Source organism: Podarcis tiliguerta (genome assembly GCF_965153285.1).
Source record: "Podarcis tiliguerta genome assembly, chromosome: 6".
NCBI classification, from domain to species: Eukaryota; Metazoa; Chordata; class Lepidosauria; order Squamata; family Lacertidae; genus Podarcis; species Podarcis tiliguerta.
In genome coordinates this window covers 60238953-60253698 of record NC_139539.1, presented here as the reverse complement: position 1 = coordinate 60253698, position 14746 = coordinate 60238953, and the positions used below count along the sequence as shown (strand labels likewise).

The 14746-nt window shown below is 40.0% G+C and overlaps 1 protein-coding gene across 3 annotated transcripts in view; it reads right to left on the bottom strand.

The window, feature by feature from the left end:
- CACHD1 (cache domain containing 1) overlaps positions 1–14746 on the bottom strand; it is a 123031-nt gene that overhangs the window by 17188 nt on the left and 91097 nt on the right. For all 3 annotated transcript variants that reach the window (XM_083447976.1, XM_083447977.1, XM_083447978.1), the window contains 6 exons: positions 13413–13530; positions 11782–11950; positions 8750–8892; positions 7786–7967; positions 6307–6417; positions 844–966 (listed from right to left, as the gene is read on the bottom strand). In XM_083447976.1, the coding sequence (XP_083304102.1) occupies positions 844–966; positions 6307–6417; positions 7786–7967; positions 8750–8892; positions 11782–11950; positions 13413–13530 (846 nt within the window). The remainder of the gene's footprint in view (positions 1–843; positions 967–6306; positions 6418–7785; positions 7968–8749; positions 8893–11781; positions 11951–13412; positions 13531–14746) is intronic.

Below are 14746 nucleotides of genomic sequence, written 5' to 3'. Positions count from 1 at the left end.
GGGAATGAACAACTCAGGAAATCTTCTATTAGCTATAGTCTTCTGTTTCATCCAAAGAGACAAACCATGGTTAACAGCTTCAGAACATGCCAGGATATTAAGCTATGATTTCGCTTAAGATCCTGTTTTAATTCCTCAGTATGGATGAAACAGGAAACTGCAGTTAATTGAAGTCTTCCTGCCTTTTTTGCTGGCTCACATGAAGAAAGTAGCAAAGAAGCTGGATAAGAGCACAAAAGGCTCATTCCTATCTCCGTTTATTAAGCAACTGCAATTGTCCAAACACAATTTCTCTGATGGAGAGACCAGGTGTTTGGATACTTAACTTAGCATAATCTAAGATAGCAGCCAAAAAACAATAGGAGAGTGTTTGGGTGATCACATGTTGACTTAAGAAACCACCAAACAAACCAGGAAATCTCTAATTAACTAGTTTTTTTCTGTTTTATCCAAACTTAGAGACAAGGGTTAACATCTTTGTCGCAGGTCAACAATATTAAGCTGTTTGAAGATAGTTTAATGTCATATATTAGATAGCAAAGTTAGTGGTTTATGAAAGCACTTGTCACTGTTAACCAGTTAATCTCTGTGGTGCTCTGCTTTCTATCTCCCTGCTGCTACAGATTAAAATGGTTACGTTTTTTAGCCATTCAGCAGTTAAGAGCTTCACACACTCAACATGATTATGCTTCTAGATTTCAACAGATTTGACAAGGATAATGAATTTAGGTTGCAATGCAATGTGTTGTTGTTTTTTTAAAAAAATGTTGAGTGAGAGACTTTATTGAACAGAGTTCTAAAACAGGTAAAACATTGTGAAATATGCAACTAACACACATTTACCTTATTTTATTCCCTTCATCTTGGTTACAAACAGGCAGCAGGTCCATTAGAACCTTGTAGAAATACCTCAGAGTGAAATCAATGCCCATCACAGCAACCGAATGGCCTGAAGACTTTTGTGAACTACAACAATAAAGAGGGGTAGAAAGGTCTTGAAAGACATGCTATCAAAAAAAGCCCAAAACATTTTATATTTTATAGTGGTCATGGACATGTCAAATGAAAAGCAGACTATGGATTCTGAATCAGTGAGGAATCAGCCTGCTCCATGAGCTCATAAACCACGATAATGGCCTCTCACTAGATCACAGAGACAACCAATTCCACCCTCAGAGTTAGGTAAAACACTTAACAGAAAGAGCAACTAACATACATGTCTCAGGTAAACACACATGTGGTGGTAAACAATTTTACTCTATGAAATACCACAATTTTCAATGGGCAAAAACAGTAAACTGGCACGTCAGGGTAGGGAAGTAGTACATTTGTAGTTGATGCAATTAAGGGTCAGGTTCTTTGTTTTTGCCCATTTCCTTCCTATTTTGACAGAAAACAATATCAGATATGAGAAAGCCATGAGGAACTTGATTAAGTTTCTCGAGAATTGTGAACTTGAATCTCATTGGTCCATACCTGACTTTTTAAAAAAGACTTTAGCAAATTAAAATTTTGCACCTCCTATCACTTCCATCCTACAATATGCTTGGACAGCGTAATAAATGACCAAAAGTAAAGCATGACACCATTTTCATTGTGATGTTCAGCACCTTGACAAATCATACTGTTGAGTTCCACATTCATAAAGCTGGATAAAGATTCCTGTGAATCCTGACTAATGTAACTCAGAATCTTCCATATCATTGATAAATATAAAAGTAGATAAAATGCAAGTCAAGTAAGTAGGCGAGTAAGCGGATATGTCTCTTAATGGAACTTTCTAGAAGATTCTGATTGTTGAACTGCATAAATGTATGCATATGTTTAAAACATTTCGCTCTTACTGGACAAGGAGTTACGAAAGTGAGCCAGGTGCAATTAACTTAATGGAAATTCTTGTGAGAATGGGCCATGCCTAAACGTTAACAGAGGAAACACAATTTTGTATCTATCTGGCAGCTAAGTCCAGTAACACTCAAAATTTGAACCACAATTTAGTTTGTATTCTTTGGCAGTATACAATGAACTGGAGCATTTCAGCATTCTTTGCATCTGAAAGTCACAAACCAATTGTTTATAACATGTTGTTTCGCTTCAAAATATGATCTTTACCAAAACATTCTCCTTATGAAAGCACAGCGGAGCCGCTACGTAGCAAGGACACATAGCAATCAGTCATAATTTTTTTTTTGTCTTTTAAAAAATATCAGTACTAGTTTTCATTAAAATAGAGCAGTGCTAGATCAACTTTTTAAAAATCCTGAATGGTAAACAAAAAACCAACAACAAATCCCTTGGCTCATCACAGGCCTGCAGGTCCCCTGAAGCATTACAGAAGCTACAGAAATACTTCTGCCTTCTGCGGATAGATGCTGTTTAAAGGATCAGATTCCTTTCAGCTTCTGGGGAACTGCGTGGCCTTCAGACCTTCTGCTTATTAAAATTCTTCACAGCTTTTCACTTATCCTTCCATCATGAGAAAGGGAATATGAATTCCCTGTAAAGATGTTTAAATTCCAAGAAGCTGAAAGGTCATTCCCCCCCCCCCATTAGAGTTTTCTTCTAATTCCCATTTGAAAGGGTTGGGTTTAAAATGAATATGGACACAGCGTGACCCACCATCTAGGTCAGAAAACTTGGACTTCAGCCTAAAATAAATCAGCTTACATTGAAGAGTTCCGACTTAACTGCTTTGTGGATGAATTATGTTCTCTGAAAATACCTTTTTTATTTTTTTCCCTTGTAGTAGAAAAATTGTATGATTAATAAGGGCTGGGATGAAATAGTTACTTCATCGTTTTTTGTTAAAAATCCATGAAATTAGCTCCTTTACCGCAAACTAATCCTTTCAGAAAGTATAATTTACCCACAAACGAGTTCAGTTGGAACACTTCAACGTAAGCAGGTTTTATGCTATAGTGTAAACTTGGGAGTAATACTGTGCACCAAATGATCAGGCCCTGAATGAAACCAAGCAGCCTTTGAAATGGATAATAGAGCCGCACGGCAAAATTAGTATGGAGAGAAGCAGCTTGTCGATGGACAAACATTTCTCCCAAAGGGACCACTCCATCTGCGACCTCTTGATCTTTGTGTTAAGCATGAACCTCTAGATGAGGCACGCCGGGAATATGAAATTCATATCCACGGGGGATTTGTTGCACTGACAACTGAATATACATTTCGGTTTCTTGGCCCTCTGTTGGTTGCAAAGATTCCCACCTGTTTAGGCACAACCAGCATCTTTCTGGATTTGGTAGGCACACCATCCTAGGCTAACTGTGCTGCTGTTCATTCCAGCCAGCTTTTAAAAAACAGTTATGGGAACACTCCAGCATGGGGCCAGGATGGACAGAATAAGACCTAAAGATCCTGGAGAATCAAGATCACGGGCTAGTCTTCTCAGTTTCTTCCCTATTCAGCGGTACCCACTGCCCAAGTGACAGTACTGCATTTATAACCCATCTTTCCTCCATGGAACTCAAGGTGGTATGTGTGGTTCTCCATCCCCATTTTACCTTCTCAATAACCCTGTGAGCTTAAGCTTTAAGGCAACTGTTACTGTCTGCACTTTGTGTGTGACATTTACTTCCGATCTCATTATATACTCTTTCACCCCCCTGTTCTACAATCACATGGATACATATCTGCCAGCTGATGACCACACTCCATGCATCTGATGAAGTGGTCTCCAACCCATGAAAGTTTATGCCACAATTAATGTGATGGGTTTTTAAGGTTCCACTCCTAGGAGGTTAAGCTAGGGTGAGAAATAAGTTTTTTAATGTAATTTTTGTTGAGTTTCAGAGCAAACACCCAGAAAATATACAGAACAAATCCATACTGTATTCAGAAGTCAAAACAGGATGAGAAATAGTGACTGGTCCAAGGTGACCCAGGGAGATAAGTGGGGGTCATTCCAGTCTGAGATTCTAACCGTGATGCCAAACTGGCTCTCCCATTATCCCTTTCCATGCGACAAATGGGGGAAGGGGGAGAGAGAAATGGGTCTCAAATTCTAGCCCACGATCAGGTATACCTCCCAGTAGTCTGAGAACTACTGACCAGCCACATGTAGTGCAAGTCCTGTAACTTCCCAGCAGAAATGCACAATGCGAACCATAAATTTCAAATAAGAAACAAACATTGTGCCAAGCACCTCCACCACTCCTTAAAAAACCCTGATTGTGTGGAACCGCCCTAGGCTAATTCAGTGCATCTTTTAGCATTCCACTACCTGAATTAAATTCTGCCAATCTGCCCTCTCATTCTCTTCATCCAATGTGTCAATTATTCTGTTTTTCAATATTACCCCCACCCCAACAATGAGGAAGTGCCCCCTTTTTTTAATGGAAGCTGGGGAATCTTACATTATCAGAACAAAAACCCTCTAACACAAGAAAAATAAAATTTTGTGGACAGCCAACATTAGCTGGGTGCAATCATGATAATTTAAACTGGAGACGGTATGGTTATTTGGTATGTGTTGTGTATGTTAAAGCTTAAAAGATGCAGAAGTAGTAAGAGCCGCTGTGAATAAATGATAACATCTTGCCCATATGTGGAGGTCTGCTGATACCCCTATTTTGCTCCTCAGCTCAAGACTACATATTGTTGCCTTAGCAACTGACACATCAAAGGGCCATAAAACACAGTCTCCGAGAGCCTATACTGGCATATTTTTCACAATAATACTTAGAGGGGGGGGGAACCATCTCCTTGTTCTCAGACATCTGGTACCATTTTCCCACCTGTACTATATATTTTGTTTTGTTTGTTTATGTACGTATTTATAATCCACACTTTTATGAAAAAAATTTCAAGGGGGAGTACAATATATGAGAATAAAAGCAGTAAAAGCTTCAAGATATCCTTTTGAGCTCCATGCAATCCCTTTTTAACAACCTTGAGGTACTGCTGCCCCCTAAGCCCATATCATTTGTGAACACATGAATTTGACCCTTGATATTTTTTACACTCTTTCCATTGGGAGAGCTGTCCATTTATTCCTATTCTCTGCTTCCTGTTTCTGAACCAGTTACTGATTCATAAGCAGGGGTGCCAAATTGAATAAAATATTGGGAGGGAGAGGTGAGGTAAGCCCACCCAGCATAATCAGTCACAAGACATGGCACACACATACCATAGCTGTCAGCCTTCCCTTTTTTTGTGTGGGAAATTCCCTTATCCAGCACCATTTCCCGCTGCTTCCCGCTGCTATCCCGGATTGTTAGATATCCCGTAGACTGTCCCCGGGATAGGTGAGGCTGCTGATCCCTTATTTTCAAGGCTGCTGAACCCTTATTTTCAAATCTGAAAGTTGACAGCTATGACACATACACACCATTTGAATGGCAATACCCATCAACTTTGTGGGGGCTGCCCCCCTCAAAAAAATTATGGGGGGCGGGGCTTCAGTCCTTAGGAGTTGGCTCCTATGTTCATAAGAGGATCTTCCCTCGTATTTCTAGGTTAGTGAGACAGGGCTTACCCTCGCACAAGCAATCCTGGATCTGCTTCAGCAAGATTATTCGTCTACATGCTTGGTAATTCAATGTTTAATAATGCTTTCCACAGATTTCTCAGAATACCCATTAAAAGCTAACCAACCTGTAATTATCCAGATCCTCCTTAGATCCCTTAAAAATGTTACTTTGCCCACTTTCCTATCCTCAGGTATGGAGACTGATTTTAGGCTCAAGTTACACAGCTTTGTTAGAAGATCAGCAGTTTCACATGTGAGTTCTTAAATAATTCTTGGGTAAAATTTCATGGCTGCATGAGGCTCTCCCTGACCAAAGTGTAACTCTCTGCCTACAATAACACACTAGCCTGTCACCAATTGCTGCAATATGGCACCCTAACCACATGGAAGAAGCATCCATGCCATAGAAGTAGCAACTCATCTATTGGATAGGGGATGGGGAATGCAAACTTGCGCACACAACCTCTGTGCACCTTAACAAGTCTATAAACACAAAATTAACTAAATAGCTAGGTAAAAATAAAATGAAAACACACCACACTGACACCAAGCTTCCACTGCCTCTTCTACTATTATCTAGCTTCATCACCTCTTGCATTATATAGACTTGCTATACAAAAACTAAAGCGTTCAAAAAGTCTAATAGCCCATGTTTTCAGATGCCACCAAAATACACTCTGCATGGTTTAGTTCCCTTGAACTAGAGCTTGGATACATAGCTACTCCTCCAGGAAGTTGAATCTGAGGAGATTCTTACATAAAATATTAGCCAGGTTTAATTGTGGCTCAAGGACGTTGGTCACTACCAAAAACAAATCTACCTTGAAGAATGAACCGTATGACTGATGGTAACCACATAACCAGCTCCTCCAACATCTAAGTAGGGCCCAGTGAAAGTAATTAATCCCGGATTTGCCACAGCATGGAGGTACCTAAGAGAAAGGAAAATAAGCATATTTAAAGTAATAAAATAACTCTGCATGGCAACAATGAAGGCTGGGGTGGGGAGTTTGCAAAACACATGGAACCTGAATTTTGCTAAAAAACACACACACCTGAACTATGTGCAAAGTGAATGTAGCTTGCTTACGCTTTCGGGAGCCAATGTGCCTAAACTATATCAACATTTTTTTAAAGAGTAACTTCTAGTTACTGTTTTTTTTAAAAAGGTTTTGCATGTGTACGTTGATTATACTTGAGAATGATAGGAAATAAACTCCAGAAATAAAATAAATGCAACGGGTGATGTATGTTATTGTTTCAGAGATTTGCCCTTGATGAACTTCTGCACTCAAAACATGAAGGGTATTTGCTGTTTAAATAAACCTTTCTGGAGGTATCTGCAGCTTTTACTTCCTGTGATATTTCTTGCTGCTTCAGGGACAGCCCCTTCGGGCCTGCTGCTTGGTTGTGAAATATACTGTAGGACTACCCAGCTAATTAAAACAAGGTTACTGTAACAAGCTTCTTAAGACAGACTCTTGTTGGGGAGGGGGAGAATGCAAACATTTGAGATGTAGAATAACAGGATAGCTGGAAAATGGTTATCTTATTTCTCCTGTATTTTGCTCACTGAGCAGATTTAAAAGAGAGCGAGAGGGGAGAAAACCGCACCAGTAGACTTGACAGAAGTGATTGACAGTGTGAATAGCTTGAGGGGGAAACCCTGCATTTGGTATATAAACTAGTTTCTTGGTTGATTTGCAACCCCCACCTGGATGGCTTATTTCAACAGAGCATATGGAATGTAACACACTCAGGAGTTCCCTCATGTTTATTATCACATTTACTGTGTACACAAAACATTTTCTTAAACCATGCTTGTGCATAATTAATAGACTACTGTTAAAACTAGCATAATCTTATGTGTGGAATTAAGAGCATAAGACATCTCCAGAACCGGGGGGGGGGGGGGTAATTGCTGTATGCAAGAGTGAGATTCAAGATTGCCACAAGAATATGAAATTCATAATGAGAACCTCACGAGATAAGCTTGGAAGGGATTTTATGAGGAAGGTGGATTTTAGTAACCATATGCAGATGCGTTCATTATTCACTGCTGCACAGAAGGGCAAGAAAAAGAAGCTATCTTGGAAAACGCAAGCATCCAGTGCAATATCCACTACAGATTTAAAGTACTGAATTCATCACTGTATACTATTTCACTAGAGAAGAATTCTGCTTGTTTAGTCCACGAAGACTTTTTACGAATCCAGCACAAAATATTCTCTCTCTCACATACAAAATTATCAACCTAGAAGGCTTTCTTAAACCTTTCATAATGGGATCCTAAAACTCACCATTGTCTCCTAGTGGGATCAAATGCTTTGTCCATGAGGGAACCAGGATAAATTCTGAGCACCCCATTGGGCGTTGCTATGTAACGGCGGACAATGTAACTGTTCAAGCTACTCATTTCCATTTGTGTCATCCATTCATCTGTGACGTGACTGGTAGCCATTACTTCATTTCTGACAGAGAACTGCAAAACAAAGGCAGACCTAGCAGGGTTCTTTTAAGACTTGCCTGAAAAGATAATAAGCTGCTTGCAGGGTTTCCTAAAGACTCATCGGAGATAATCTAAACCCAATTACTTCTTTAAAATCTTCTCACACCAGATGGACACAGCAAATTTCAAGAAATGAAAAAACAAATATACTAAGGAAATGCTTAGCATTTTTGTATTTTATGTTTTACTCTGGGTAGATCTAAATACTGTCCCCAGCTTTATATTCCATGCTCCCAAATACAAAGAGTGTTCTCCGTTCCTGGTGTTGTAACACTGATCTGATAACACCCACGTGATCCAACAAACCTTTATATTGTTTATTTTACTTGAGAACTCTTAAAATGGTTACACAGCATTATCTCACTATCTTTGGGAATCTACTTTTGAGTCCAAGTAGCTGTGTGTGTGTGTGTGTGTGTGTGTGTGTGTATGTATTAACTCAGTTAACATTATTCTTTCCAGCCCGGGAAAGAATCATTCTTACTCCTCATGTGCCAAGTTAATTCACTCCTTGTGTTGCTAAGTACAAAGTACTCCTGGCACTGAGGAAAGTGCAAAAATTGCAACCAAACCATCTATTTGATCTAGCAGAAAACCAAGGGATGCAGCCAAAGACTCCACCAGAGAAAGCAAAAACCCAGATGCTTCTTGAAAATCTGGAGCCAAGGAAACTCAAATAAATGTTTCAGCAAGACTTATCACGGTAACCAAAGAAGGTAAAAAGCCAAAAACGAAGGGCATATGAAGCAACGTACTTTCAGACCAGGGTTGGCAATGAGGCGTGTGTTGTCGCTAAGATATGCCGTGTAGTGTTCAACCATCCTCTTCGTCTCAGGCTGGCTCAGATGCTCGTAAGGAGAAGAGAAGCTACCAGCAGACAGCATTACCGTAGGGCTTTCTGGAAAGGCAACATACATGCAATATACACAACATCAGAATATATCCCTGACACCCAGCCATATGAAAACTCAGTGCTGCTGTTGCTAGTAACATACTGGAGCAGCCCAACCCAGGATGAAAACGCAAAAATAATCCAAGAGATGCTTTTCAAACATCAGTGTTGCTACGTACGTGGCCACCAGGGGGTACTGTTGCAGCAACAGTACACTACTGAAGCTTTTCCTTCTTCCCTTTCCTCAATTGTAAAGAAAGGGAAGGAGCTTTAAATGTAGGAGAGAAACACCTGTTGTGCTTGAAGGATGTCATAGGGAAACGGGACTTCTAGCAGCTACTAGAGGCAGGTCTTAGTGCCTGGGACCTTAAGGGGTACAGGAAAGGATGAGAAAGACTTGGGTCTGCTTCTTTTGGGGCACTCAGCAACTAGTTCCGTTTGGGGTGTCCACATCTGTCAGTCCATATGGACTTCCCAGAGTCTCCACCCACAGCAAGACAGCGGTGGGTAGCCAGCCGCCTGCGTGTACATGAGTCAGCCTGAATACAGATTGCAGCCCAATGGTGTATAAGCAATGTCTGCCCTGGTGTATCTATTCTGGAGTGAAGGCAGGCTTCTCAGACCACCTCAGGCAGCTGTCAAGGTTGCACACGCCACCTGAAGACAGTAGTTTGCCTTGTTGTTGTTTAGTCGTGTCCGACTCTTCGTGACCCCATGGACCAGAGTACGCCAGGCACTCCTGTCCTCCACTGCCTCCCGCAGTTTGGTAAAACTCATGCTGGTAGCTTCGAGAACACTGTCCAACCATCTCCATCCATAGTTCTTCAGGCACTCTGTCCACTAAATCTAAATCCTTAAACCTGTTCATCACTTCTACTGTATATTCATAAGGGATTTGATTTAGATTGTATCTTACCGGCCCTGTGGTTTTTCCTACTTTCTTCAGTTTAAGCTTGAATTTTGCTATAAGAAGCAAATTTTGCTATAAGTAGCTTGCCTAGGCTGAGAAAATTTGTGTGGAGGGGTTCTTAGGCACTTAACAATGTTAGTTTTGCATTGAACACGCTTGAATTAATATGACCGGATGGAAAATATGAATTAAAACTGTTGAGGATTCTTTTTCTCATATTTTTTTCAATCAGCCGAGTGAAATTTATTCCTAGATCTTTAAATAAGCAGCAGCAGCAACAGCAACAACAACGATAAAACTACTTTTGCTAATAGTTTTTAAACAAGTGTCTTAACTTCTTCCTTCCTTGGAGGTATTTAGGCAGAGGGTTGGACGGCCATCTGTCGTGGATGCTTTACAGCTGAGATTCCTGCATTGTAGGGGTTTGGACTAAATGACCCTTGGGGTCCCTTCCAACTCGTCTGTTCTACAATTCTATAACTCTGTGATATCAAGAAGCTTACAAGACTGCCTACTTTCACTTGGTCTAGTCTTATTCAAAAGATGGCAGGGGAAGAAGGTCATTCCTCAGAGGGCACAATGTGATAGAAGCTTTATGGGCCATATTCATTTTTAGGGGACAACATATAAGGAAGTGAAAAGCTGTTTCCACAAGGAACTGGGTCTGAACACTAATGTCAAAATAAATTGTCAAAAGTATTTTGCATAAAAAACCTGGGGCAAATTTCTAAAATGAATGTGCTTTATTTTAATACACAAAACTTTAAAGGTATTTTTCAGAAAAGAAAAAAAAAGATGCTCCACTGCATTCAGAAGTTTTACACAGTTTTTATAATCTCTGAACTCACCAATTAAAAATATTTCAAAGTATATTCTCACCAGAGTTCTAACTTCTGGCTTCTTTCAGAGGGATTGATGGTATTAAATATTTATAGCTCGGAATAAAATCTGCATAATTCCAAAGTCAACAGGATACAGCATGACTGGCAAGAACTTCAATGTTTTCACGTTATTGCTAATGATTTATTTGACAGCAAGGAGAATCAAGCTCAGCTTTGAAAAACTATAGCAACACTACCCATACCCAACCTTTCTGACGAAAGGTAAATTATGCAGCTACCTGGTTCTGGTATACTTATTTCACGAGGGTTTCGTTTTTTTTTAATGAAGCTGACAATCTCAAGACACGTCACTTTGTAGCATTTAACCACAGTGCTGACTGGCCCATTAGATTTGGAGAATGTGGAGAGCGGCTGAAAGAAAGCAGCAGCAGCAAGGGCAGACATGCAGACTTTCGCTCTATTATTATCCGTTAAGAGTACCAAAGCCTATGCTGGGCTGAGACAGGCAACACCATTGAAAACAGAGGGTATCTGGAGTTATCAGACAGCAAAGCTGGAAGGGTGAAACACAATTAGAAAGACAGGAAGCTGTTGTATACTGAATCACACCAGTGGCTCCACAAAGTTTCAGGCAGAGTAGATGCCAGGAACTAAACCTGAGACCTTCTGCATGCGAAACATGATGAGATTTCCCTTCTAAGCTTTAGGTCAGCTAAATAGGAGGATGCTCCAGAGCTTGGTCAGATGAGCACAGAGATTGGGGCCCTTGTTCTCCTGAGCTGTGCTATGGAACCACATAGTTCCCTGGAGTTTTAACTATCAGCCTTTGCACTGCTTTGTGTGGGCTGGGATTAGTCCCCAGGACTTGGGACATAAAGCCAATAATTCCTTTGGATTTTCATACACCCGAAAGTGGGTCTTTTGAAATCTTTCACTGAACATACAAAAAAGAAAACAGTTGCAAGAGTTCAGCTTCTCCTTATCTAACATATGAAATGGACATCTTAGATGCTATTTATATAAATAACAATTGGATAAGGATCAAACAGGGTTTTCCCGGCTGGTGATTTGATAATGTATAACTATTTTAGCTTACAGCAATGGATTGGTGAATGGATGGAGTTCAGAAAATAAACGCTTTACCTAAGGTTGCAAGTTGTTTGAAATGCAGGCAAGCGTTGGGTTGGCCCAAGAGATCTAGTCGATGGTAAAGCAGCTTGCTACTGGGTACGGTGTTGAGATTTTTAAGTTGTCTAACAGGTATTTCTGGCTGTATCACAACAATACACAAAATGAATGATGTATCTTGAACCTAAAATAAAAACAACCACAAGATCGTCAAAGTTAATAAGGAAAGCATTTGTATTAAAATAAATTAAGAATCATTAAAATTAAAATTTGGACAAGTTATATAATTAGAGCACATCGCCTTGTGGAAGGCAATTAATAATAACATTTTAGAAGAGTACTTCTAAATGTGCAACTATTGAGACATGCAAAAAAAATTTTTTAGGTTAGTGGCTCAGCAACTAAATATTTTCTTGTTTCTTAAAACAACAACAACCCAAAATGGCTAGGACAAAGAAGTAGTACAGGCACAATTCAGTAGTTTAATGATGTGAACTACTGAGGGAAAACTACACAGCTCTGAGTTCACAAAGGTAGCCCCAGGAAGTCAGCAGTTATAGATCTGCCGCAAAAGATAATTCTGTACACTGTGAATGAGCATACAATCCATTTTTTTCTCTCTTGTCCTCACCATGGAGGCTGACAAGTTGTCAAAGCCATTCTGTGCTGCAACATGGAAGACTGTGCTGCAACTTGGAAGAGGCACATCAAAAGTTTAGGAGTGAGGTTTCCTTCCAACTTTCTGAAATTGACGCATTACACTATTGTGATGAAATATTTTGTTTGAGTTGGCATCGTTACATGACAAGTTAAAATTTTGAATATTTAAATTGACCCTCAGCTATGAAAATGCCATGCTCAGATCTGGTATGATTTGGGAGTAGTCACATATGTCAGTCCTCCTCGTTGGCATGTATGTTAGTGCTGTGGCAAGAAGTATATGGGAACCAGTGTTCCTAATTCATCCCAACTATACTTCAAAGAAAAGAAATTTCAGGGAAGTTTAGACTTTTTAGAATATTGGATCATGTAGAACAGTGGTGGCAAGCTTAACGGTGCTTTACAAGGGTCCTGATTTGCTCCATGAGGCTGTTTACCACATGCCAACTTGTCCCACACTGGGGTCATATATGGCGTCATATGTGAAACAGTAAAGACTTGGCCACCAAGAGACAATCTATTGTTCCTCAGCAAGTGAGCTCACTGAGAGTGAAGTTGTGTGCTTGCAGATGTAGTTTGGATTCAAACCATGCCTGCAAATCAACATTTTACCTTTGTGGACAGCTTTGTCGGTCTGTAGAGGGGGTGGGGAACCCTTTTTTATTTTGAATTGAAATGGTAACTGCAAACAGAAAAAGCGGAATCTACTGACAGCACCAAGTGCTGATAGTAAGGCCCTTTAATGTTGTCACCTGACTACCTTCCAGCTTTACTAAGGCTATAACTAAGGGTATAACAATTTACTGAGGGTATAACCTTCAGCACTGAGAGCTAGGCTTCTATGCGGATAACATGCAGCCCAGAGGCCATGCAACAGACTCAAAATTCTTGGAAATATTAAGAAAAGAATACCTGTTCTGCTGCAATTAAAATTCTCCTTCCGTGTCAATACATTAGCATATTTTAAAGGGTGCTCTGTCACTTACCATCTTCCAAGCATAGCTCACATTGTAGGCTTCCTTCCCAATTTCTCGCAGTTTGTTGACATGCCAAGACAGTGAGGAGTTCACCGGGACAGTAATAAGCTGACTGCCTAGAGGGAGGCTAAGTTGGAAACAAACAATATCCATCACTTATTAAACAGGGAGAAAAACATTGAGGCTTCTGTTTACTCTAAAATGAGATTGCTTAAAGAAGGGCTTTAAGGAATTTTTTCTTAATTAAAATGGAAGTGGAATGCTTTGCTACATCATAATTACCAGTTCCCCACCCAGAACATTGCTGGTTGTGGTATTACCACTCTGATCAGATGGACTGGTTCTGGATGAGAGATCTCGGTGATAATATCACCAGCGGAATGAAATCACCAGAGGCATTGGTTTGTGTTTAGCAGCAGAGGTACAGTTAGCTGCTTGTATGCTCAACAGTACAAATGACAACACTTCCTATCAGCTGCTAAATTAATCTTTGCTTTGCTCAGAAATCTTTGCACTATGGAACAGACTTTGTGCATCAGTGCACAGGGCAACCCTGAAGGATGGCCATTTTCTTCCACACCAGGTGTTCCCAATATCTAGACAGGCTGTGGTAGATAGCACTGTGCTGTCAATTTCCCCAGCTAAGGAATGCTGGGGTATTATTGTTGCCACCTCTCTCAAGCTTAAAGTGCCAGGAGGGGCATTTGGTTCAGAAGTCTACAAGGGCCCAGACAGACAGAAAGGATGGTGCCCTGGTACTTTGTGAGTAGGGAATGGAAGTGGGAAAAGGTTATTAAGAAGCTGCGGATGAATGTATAAAAGCTATTTGCAAGACTGTATAACACTGTCCAGTCCTTTGCAAGTTGATGTGTTTTGATAGCCTAGCATTTTTCTCTCAAGTAACTGATGGTTTCCATGTCTGTTCTAAACCATGTAATTCCTTTATGAGCCTATATGGCAGAACACAGAACTAAAAGTGCAGGATGACATACAGCAAAACCAACAGAGTTGATTTCTGTGTTTATATATTTGCAGCCTCAGGTTTATTGTCCATGCTGTTTTATAAGTACAAGATAAATAAGCCTAAGAAAGGTAACACTTATTTATTTTAGAGTCAAGACTTATTTAGTAAAGCGATTTGAATTGTGAGTGGTCAAATATGTGGAGTATACCAAAGTTTATATAACAAAGACAATACAGGTAGGGTTTAAAGATTAATGGCTAGCTGCAGCCTTGAAAACATGTAACAGCAATAATACAGAGACTGAAGTAGGCTGAAAAATCTGTTGTCATTACAATTGGGACACACCAGTAGAATCAATGTTTCCACTATTGGCATCTCC